The sequence below is a fragment of the Psammomys obesus genome, unplaced genomic scaffold (assembly GCF_907164565.1).
Source record: "Psammomys obesus unplaced genomic scaffold, mPsaObe1.curated_primary_1811, whole genome shotgun sequence".
NCBI lineage: Eukaryota > Metazoa > Chordata > Mammalia > Rodentia > Muridae > Psammomys > Psammomys obesus.
The window spans coordinates 23,517,922-23,528,009 of record NW_026596064.1 but is presented as its reverse complement, the minus strand read 5'-3'; the positions used below and the strand labels follow the sequence as shown (position 1 = coordinate 23,528,009).

The 10,088-nt window shown below is 40.5% G+C and overlaps 1 protein-coding gene across 3 annotated transcripts in view; it reads left to right on the top strand.

Annotated features, from left to right (window-relative positions):
• LOC129689771 (OX-2 membrane glycoprotein) overlaps positions 1 to 9,709 on the top strand; it is a 35,511-nt gene extending 25,802 nt beyond the window's left edge. Inside the window, exons 4-5 of one of the 3 annotated variants that reach the window (XM_055625186.1) lie at positions 6,538 to 6,645; positions 9,672 to 9,709. In XM_055625186.1, the coding sequence (XP_055481161.1) occupies positions 6,538 to 6,614 (77 nt within the window). In that variant the 3' untranslated portion in view covers positions 6,615 to 6,645; positions 9,672 to 9,709. The remainder of the gene's footprint in view (positions 1 to 6,537; positions 6,646 to 9,671) is intronic. The other 2 variants (XM_055625183.1, XM_055625187.1) reach the window with 2 other exon arrangements.
• Positions 9,710 to 10,088: the final 379 nt, after the last annotated feature.

The following is a 10,088-nucleotide window of genomic DNA, read 5'->3' as shown; positions in this document are numbered from 1 at the left end:
AGTTTTGAAAATGTCACATGTTAGAGATTCTGGTCAGCTACACATTTCTTGCAAAAGAATGAGAGTTAAAAGGACAAATAGTTCATTGGTGCTATTGTGAAAGTAATATTTACTCACAAGACCCATTCAAATGGTCTTGGAACAATACTGAAGATGGGTCAATTGAAGTATAGGTAATAAAGCCATGTGTGCCTTTCTTTTTTCTTTTATTTTTTTATATTAATTACAGTTTATTCACTTTATATACCATCTGTAGCCCCTCCCACATTCCCTCCCCACCCCACCCTCCCACCCTCATCTCCCATGCCCCTCCCCAAGTCCACTGATAGGGGAGGTTCTTCTCCCTTTCCATCTGACTCTAGCTTATCAAGTCTCATCAGGGCTGGCTGCATTGTCCTCCTCTGTGGCCTGGCAAGGCTGCTCCCACCTCAGGGAGAGATTGTCAAAGAGCCAGCCACTGAGTTCATGTCAGAGACATTCCCTGTTCTCCTTACTAGGGTACACACTTGGATACTGAGCTGCCATGGGCTATATCTGAGCAGGGGTTCTAGGTTATATCCATGAATGGTCCTTGGTTGTAGTATCAGTCTCAGAAAAGACCCTGTGCCCAGATTTTTTGGTTCTGTTGCTCTCCTTATGGAGCTCCTGTCCCCTCCAGGTCTCACTATCTCCTCTTTCTTTCATAAGATTCCCTGCACTCTGCCCAAAGTTTGGCTATGAGTCTCAGCATCTGCTTTGATACCCTGCTGGTTAGAGTCTTTCAGAGGCCCTCTGTGGTAGGCTCCTCTTCTGTTTCCTGTTTTCTCCTTCCAATGTCCATCCCGTTTGTCTTTCTGAATGAGCATTGATCATCTTACCCAGTGTTGCCCTCTTAGCGCAGCAGGCACACGTCAGCCTCACGTGTGCCTTTCTTAAAGCAACTCCTACCTAGACAGCTGTCTCCACACTACCTAAATTTTTTGATCATTCAGTCATCCCTTTATTGAGGCCACTGCCTTTTTTGGAGTTCGTCTTCCAAGTAGAGGCTTCAGATAGTTCAACTTATGTCAGCATGTTGAATGCTTTATCAGTTGCCTATAAGAATATTGAGGCACTTGGACTTAATACAAGTAGGCAAGTTGGAGAGATAAAGACGAGAAGGAGGATTAATTAAGAACATGCTTGTCTGAGAAGGCAGACAAACTAAATGTGGAGTGTCATGTCTCACTTTCTCTCTTCATGCTGCCTTCTACGGCCTCACCTAGACTAGCCATCCCACACTCATTCTGAAATTTCAAATCTGAAGACTTTTTTGTGCATTTATGAATTAGAAAGAATAGTTTGAACTTTGCACATTAAAGCCGGAATGGGAAAGTTGTAAACGTTTTGGTTCACTATGATTCAGTCACATGTATCATTGCTAAATTTTTAGAAAAATTCCATGGTAATGGTAGTCCATTCATAACTAGGGGGAAACAAAAGAATTCCTTGGTGCTGAGCTGAAACTGAAGACAAGGTTTGGTAATTTCACAAATTGGTCACCTACCCCGAGAGTGATTCTCAAGCATGGGCAAAGGGGAACGAAATCCACGCTGTTACCACACACTGTAGGCTTTATTTTTACTTGGTGAGACCAGCCAGACCAATACAGTAACACCTTGTCACAGACAAATAAGCAAAGCAAACTAGACTAAACTAAAACAAAGCAAAACAACATCCCCCAAACGCCATGCGTTCTCTTGAACCAACTTTCTCTCTACTTACTATTATCAAGGATTTCTCCCTCTGAAGTAAACTTTGAAATTTATTCTCTCAGTATGTATTAGTGATTAAATTGTTTTGTATTCTCAAATGCCACAGAGAGCTATGATACAACTCAAGCAACCCAACCAATGTACAGGTACTATAATCATTTGGGCCTCCAGAGTAGGGAAGCTATTGAATCCCATTTTATGGATATCAAAAATGAAGGTGCAGACAGCAGTAAACATGTGTAATATCACTAAAATTCCAGTTCTAAATTCTAGGCTTCCGGTCCAGTATTTCCTGCCCAGTATTACGGCTTTAAAATTCCATGTACACCCAGAGCTGCACTGTGAGTTACCGCACATCCTATTTATCAGGATTCCCTGTTTGCTCTATCAATACATTCAGACTCTAGCACGAACTCTAATTCTATCCTCTGATCTTTATCATCGTCTTTCTCCTGAATCATTTCTATAGCTTCCTAATTGGTCTCCCTGGTTCTCTTTCCTGCTCGCTCATTTATTTATTTATTTATTTATTTATTTATTTATTTACTTACTTACTTACTTACTTATTTAATATTAGTTACAGTTTATTAACTTTGTATCCCTGCTGTATCCCACTCCCTCATTCCCTCCCAATCCCACTCTCCCTCCCTCATTTCCTCCCTGCCCCTTTCCAAGTCCACTGATAGGGAAGGACCTCCTCCCCTTTCATCTGACCCTGGTTAATCAGGTATCTTCAGGACTGGCTGCAAAGTCCTCCTCTGTGGCCTAGCAGGGCTGCTCCTCCCTCGGGAGGGGGAGGTGTCAAAGAGCCAGCCATTGAGTTCATGTCAGAAATAGTCCCTGTCCCCCTTACTAGGGTACCCACTTGGATACTGAGCTACCATGGTCTACATCCAAGCAGAGCAGAGGTTCTAGGTTATATCTGTACATGGTCCTTTGTTGGAGAAACAATCTCATAAAAGACCTCTGTGCCCAGATATATTTGGTCCTTATGTAGCTCCTGTCCTCTCCAAGTCATATTAACTCCTCCTTCTTTCTTATGATTCCCTGCACTCTGTCCAAAGTTTGTCTATGAGTCTCAGCATCTGCTTTGATACCCTGCTGGGTAGAGTCTTTCAGAGGCCTTCTATGGTAGGCTCCTGCCCTGTTCCCTGTTTTCTCCCTCTTCCTATGTCCATCTCATTTGCCTTTCTGAGTGAAGATTGATCATCCTACCCAGGGTCCTCCTTCTTACTTAGCTTCTTTATGTGTACAGATTTTAGTATGTTTATTCAATATTATGTATCCAATATCCACTTCTAAGTGAGTATATAGCATGTGTGTCTTTCTGCTTCTGGGATAGCTCACTCAGGATGATCTTTTCTAGTTCCCACCATTTGCCTGTTTTAATTGCTGAGCAGTATCCCATTGTGTAAATGTACCACAATTTCTGTATCAAGGATAGTATACAGGCACTAACACCACTTAGAAAAAGGTTTTGATTTTTGCATTTTATACTAAAAACATAAGAATAATTTTCTTTTACAGCTGTTAAGAGATGGCGTGCATTTTTCTGTAGTTTTTATGCAATATGTTTCTGTGGTAGAATAGTGTTTAAGTTGATCAAATAAGCAATGTATTTCCAGCAATGGCCACAAAATTTCACTTAATAGCCACATAACATTGCTGAGCATGAGAAGTAGGTGCAAGGGGAGGAATTAGTAAGACCTGTTGTATAGAAATTCAGCAGTTAAGAAAAACATAAAATAAAGCTATTTGCATGTATTAAGAGGCAACCTGTGAAAATGCATGAAGTAATATAATGTATATTGAAAAAAAAGTCCAAATGCAGACGTAAGTGGTCCTTACGTAAAATGTTCATACTTGAAAGCAGAAGCACTTTAGCTAACTATAATTTTAAATTTCCATATAGCACAGTTATCTTGGAACTAAGACCCAAGTCTAAACACTGGATTTATGTTTCATATAAATCATTATACACATATGTATGTATACATATGCTAAGTGAAAATAAAGAAAGATGGGTAGAGGAAGGAGGAGGAGAACGGAGAGGAAGACAAGAAGAAAGAAACAATGCAAGGAAAGTTTATTTTGTCTCATGTTTCAGAATTAGTTTAGTCCATCACAGTGGTAATGACATTGCTGAGTGCCTCTACCCGTGGGGTGGGGGTGTGTGGTGCCCACTGTTCATGAGGCCATGGACCATACAGAAGAGAGTGAGTTATACTGAGACAGTGATGAAGCATGGTATGGTTAACTAATATTCCAGGAACACGAGATGTAGGCAAGGGAGTGGAGTATGAGGCAGAAGGATAAGGTGGGCAACAGGAAAAAGACAGGAAAGGTAGGCTGTGGTAAGCAGCAGAAGATCTGTGTGATGCAGAGAGTTTCTATTGTCTCTTTACTCTAACTTACCAAACACTGATTTCATTTGAGATGCAGTCATTTAAGTTGACGAATGAAAAAGAAATCTGATTCCTCGAGATTTGACATAGTTTACTTGGGACAGTGGCAATTCATAAACAGAAATTTCTTGCTTTTTTTCTCTTACACAACATGAAGGGAACAGGGGAATTGAATGCTATTTCTAGACTCTGTTGTTTTTTCCACACTGAATGTGGGAAATGTTTCCCCTTTCAAATGACAGTAAAATCACTGAGCCAAAAGAGCCTCAGGATGTATCATATCCAACCTCCATATTTTGCAATGAATTGAATAACCACAGTTCGTTCCCTTGAATGAACTGTTGAATGAACTGTTCATTTCCTTCTTTGCACACACAGATAATGATGAGTGTTTAGCGTGGACTGGGAAGTTTTCTCAAGTGCCTTCATGCAGAACTGGGCATGGAAAAAAAGTTGACATTTTATAGTTTTGTCATCTGGAAGAGTATCCTGCTTCACAATCTTGTGAGACTAGAATATTATATTCAGTTCAAGTTGTTGAGATATGAGATAACCTTCATGCAGCAATCTAACCCACCGCTTACAAACACCATTTATGACACTTCTAGAACTCAGGTCTCCATTCTGTTTATCCTTTTCTTCCACCTAAGACCTTGGGTTATTAGCACTTGCGTAATATAAATAAGTTAATGAATATTTTCTCATACCTTTACCTGAGATAATGAGCCAAGTAGTTCTGGTGGTTTGAATGAAAATGGCTCCCATAAGTCCCTAGGAATGACACTATTAGGAGGTGTGTCCTCCTAATAGTTGAAGGAGGAAGTGTGTCACTAGTAATGGGCTTGAGGTTTCACAAGCTCAAGCCAGGCCCAGTTTCTCTGTCTCTGTCTGTCTTTATGTCTCTCTCTCTCCAGGCTGCCTGAGAATCCAGATATAGAACTCTCAGCTACCTCTCATGCACTATGTCTGCCTGTGTGCTGCCATACTTCCTGCCCTGACAATTACGGCCTCAGTCTCTGAGCTGTAAACCAGCCCCAATTAAATGTTTTCCTACATAAGAGCTGCTGTGGTCATGGTGTCTCTTTAGAGCCTTAACTAAAACAGAAAAAAAAAAAAAAAACCTTAACTAAGATAGATATTATCTGTTATAATGCAAAAAGGGGGGTGTTAACAACTAAAAAGGGGGAAAACAGAAATTAACATACCATAATATTATTTTGACACATGCTTGAAACATTAGGTATTCAGTAATGATGATCATTTTTTTCTTTCCCACATCAAGAAGAGAGCTGAAAGATACCTTCAGATAAATGAAAGACCTGGGGAAGAGGAAATAGATGTATTCTTTGGAGTCTGTAGTGGGATTGAATTGTAACAGTGTACTTCTTCATTCTTGGAAAATGGGTCATGATGGTAGAATTTACGATAAGGATCTTGAGATAAGGTCCTCCTGGGGTCATAATGCTCTAAATCCAGTAAAAGATGACTATGGAAGCACAGATTTGAGCAATATAGCCACAAGCCAAAACAATGCCTGCCATCACCATAATCTGGAAGAGGCCAGGAACAGCTTTCCCCTGGAGTCTTTAAGGAACCTTCCTTTGTGGCTTCTTGCCTCCAGAACTTCAAGGCAGTGTAATTCTGTTGTTTCAGAGCACCACATGTGTGACATTCCAAAGCCATGAAACAAGTAACCTGGACAATGAATCACCCGTCCCAAATAGGCAAATAAATAAATAGTTCAGAATAATTACTGACAGTTAATGAGCACGTATCACAGTAGAAATTGATTGAGATTTCCCCCCTTTTAATATTTCATATTTGTATATTTCTGAGCATAGTCTCCTGGACTAACTCCTCAGGAATCCCCAGACTTTATTCTCGTTATTGCACATTGTTCCAGGCTGGATTAAGAATAGTTGAACTAAGTTAAAAAACAAAGTCACTGTTGCTCTGCCCTGGGAAACAGACAGACAGAGCAGACATAGTTTTATATCTGGGGCAGCTATCTTCCTGAAGCTGGTTCATTTGCCGTCTTTTATTTTTAGGAGAGACTTTCATAGAAAAAAATAAAGAATTTGCCATGTTTATATTCATATCTTCTCTTTCTTTGGACCATTAGACTATTAGAGAAACAAAGTTTATGTAATTTTATTGACTTTAAAGACAGATAAATAATACTCTTTGTTCTTGTGATCATACAGTGTTAATATTTTAGAGGTGACGGGAGTAAAACACAAAACATGTGGTAGTTGTGTGTGTGTGCGTGTGTGTGTGTGTGCCTACCAAGTATCTGCTTTATAGTCAACTCAACCTAAAGGGTCAGTATGACCTCACGGTTATTCTCACATGTTCCCTCCAAGAAGCAAAATAAATAACTGTGAGATTTGCATTGAAAGGTCTTACTGCAGAAGAGTATGATTACGGCACTGAACATAACACCTCACAGAGAGACTGGGTCTTCAATACAGCTTAACCAAATACAAGATTAAACACCAATGGCCAAGGTAAGGTTATCCATAAATTTCATTAGACCCTTACGTACTTGTGACTGTGATGAAAAAGAGAGATTCATTTTGGCTCACTGTTTCAGAGGTCCATGCTAGCATGTTCCATTATGTCTTGGCCTGTGGTGAACCAGAGCATCATGGCAGAGAGGGAATAAAAAAGGAAGAGAAGCTAATGTCAAGAACATAATACACCTTCAAAAGCATGCCCTTTGTGATCCCTATCCTCAGTGAGGTCGCACTTCCTCATAGTCCACTCAGCTGTGAGTCCATTGATGAGATTAGTGTCCTCATGAGCCTATTGCCTCTCAATGGTACCACCACAAGACAATATTTTGGGAGGATGCTTCATTTCTGAATCTTAACAGTCTACATATAAGATGTTAAGAACTACTTCGTGAGGATAACATGACCTTGAAGAGCTGGTGGCCTGGGCTTATGTTCAAGCCAAAGAGCATCCAGGGCCTCTTTAGGCTTTGGTAGTCAGACAGTTACAGAAAGCAAACTTCCTCTGCTTCGTGCTTTTGCCCTCTCCATTTTTATTTCTGTTGTTTGTTTTTGAGATTGTAATTTAATTACATTTCTTCCTTCCCTTTACTCTCTGCAAACCCTCCTACAAATCCCTCATTACTCTCTTTCAAATTCATGGTCTCCTTTTTTATTGATTGTTATTGTATGCACTTATGTATACACACAGACACACACACAAACACACACACATATATTCTTGAATATAACCTGTTGAGTCCATATAATGTTATTTGTATACATGTTTTCAAGACTGACCATTTGGCTGACCAGCCAACAAATTGGTGTGCTCCCTTTTGGGGAGGACCACCATTCCCCAGCTTTACTCAATTGCCTGTAGTTCTTTGTGTAGAGTTAAGATCTTGTGGACTTTTCTCTGGCCAGTTTGATGTGTTCATTGGTGCCATCATTGTTTAGCTCACATTTGGGCAGTCAGGTTGGTGAGATTTGTGGATATAGCTTCTGTTGTTAGCAGAAGACACTATCTCACAGCAAATTCCGCTATCTTCTGGCTCTTATGATATTTGCACCCTTCTTCTCCAGTATTTCCTAAGCCTTGGGTGCAGAAGCTTTTGTAGATGTAACCATTGGGACCTTCTTGAGCTACTTTGCAGAACTATTCCTTTTCAACTTGTCATAGCTATGAAGAGATTGTGAAATCAAATTTTAACAGATAAGTGCAAAATAAAATGAGCCTTTTAAGAAGAGGTGGGTGAGTGGATATGTTTGTGATTTACTACTAGGCAGACACCATTAAAAGCTGGCTTGTCTTGCTTCATTTTAGTTTTTTTGCAAGGAACTTTCAATATTTTGCCATTACTCAAAATGTACAGCCATAGAAACTACAGGGCAGTGGACTAAAGAATCACAGTTCTTCGCTTCCATTGTTTTATTTTAATCGCTTACATTTTCAGTTTTCTTTTTGTTCTTTTGTGGCAGCAAAATGAGACATAATTAAAGAGACTACAGTCATGTGGAGTGATTTCAAGAAAAAGATCTTGGCTTCTGTTTCCCCAGCACACCCTGCTGTTTGTTTTACTGTCTGGCACAACTTTCACCATTTCTATTTTTTTAATTAAGTAGTTTATTCACTTTTTAATCACAGCTGTAGCCCCCCCATTCTGTCCCAATCCTACTCTCCCTCCCTCTTCTTCTTCTATGCCCCTCCCCAGTCCAATGATAGGGGAGTTCCTCTTCCTCTTCCCTCTGATCCTAGCCTATCAGGTCTCATCAGGAGTGGCTGCATTGTCTTCTTCTGTAGACTGGTAAGGCTGTTCCCCCTCAGGTAGATGTGATCAAAGAGCCAGCCACTGAGTTCATGTCAGAGAAAGTCCCTGTTCCTATTACTGGTGAATCCACTTGGAAACTGAGCTGCCATGTGCTACATCTGTACAGGGGTTCTAGGATAGCTCCATGCATGGTCCTTGTTTGAAGCATCAATCTCAGAAAAGACCCCTGGGCCCAGATTTGTTTGGTTCTGTTGCTCTCCTTGTGGAGCTCCTGTCCCCTCCAGATCTTTCTATCTCCCCCTTCTTTCATAAGATTCCCTGCACTCTGCCCAAAGTTTGGCTATGAGTCTCAGCATCTGCTTTGATACCATGCTGGATAGAGTCTTTCAGAGGCACCCTGTGGTAGGCTCCTGATTCAGTTCGGAAAGGAATAAGTCAAAGTATCAGTATTCACAGATGATATGATAGTATACATGAGTGACCCCCAAAATTCTACCAGGGAACTCCTACAGCTGAAAAACACCTTCAGCCAAGTGGCTGGATACAAAATCAACTAAAAAAAAAAAAATCAGTCGCCCTCCTGTATATAAAAGACAAAAGGGCTGAGAAAGAAATTAGGGAAATAACACCCTTCATAATAGCCACAAAGGACTTAAAGTACCTTGGTGTAACTCTAACCAAGCAAGTCAAAGACTTGTATGAAAAAACTTTCAGTCTCCGAAGAAAGATATAAGAAGATGGAAAGATCTCCCATGTTCATGGCTTGGCAGGATTAACATAGTAAAAATGGCCATCTTACCAAAAGCAATCTACAGCTTCAATGCAATTCCCATCAAATTACCACCACAATTCTTACAGACCTTGAAAGAAAAATTCTCAACTTCATATGGAATAACAAGAAACCTAGCATCACTAAAACAATCCTTTACAATAAAAGATGTTCTGGAGGCATCTCCATCCCTGATCTCAAGCTGTACTATAGAGCAACAGTAATAAAAACTGCATGGGTGAAAGAAGTGGGAAATAGAAAAGACCTGGAGTGGACAGGAGCTCCACAAGGAGAGCAACAGAACCAAAAAAATCTGGGCACAGGGGTCTTTTCTGAGACTGATACTCCAACCAAGGACCATTCATGAAGACAACCTAGAACCCTTGCATAGATGTAGCCCATGGAAGTTCAGTGTCCTAGTGGGTTCCATAGTAATGGGAACAGGGACTGTCTCTGACATGAACTGATTGGCTTGCTCTTTGATCGCCTCCCCTTAACAGGCCACAGAGGAAGACAATGCAGCCAGTCCTGATGAGACCTGATGGACTAGGATCAGAAGGAAGAGGATGAAGACCTCCCCTATCAGTGGACTTGGGGAGGGACATGGGTGGAGAAGGGGGAGGGAGAGGAGGTTTGGGAGGGGAGGAGGTAAGGAGCTACAGGGGGGTACAAAGTGAATAAATTGTAACTAATAAAAATTAAAATAAAAAACCTGCATGGTACTGGCATAGAAACAGAATGGTGAATCAATAGAATCGAATAGAAGACCCAGAAATAAGCCCACACACTTATGGACACCTGATTTTTGACAAAGATGCCAAAACCAGACAATGGAAAAAAAAGATAGCATTTTCAACAAATGGTGATGGTCTAACTGGATGTCTACATGTAGAAAAAAATGCAAATAGATCCATACT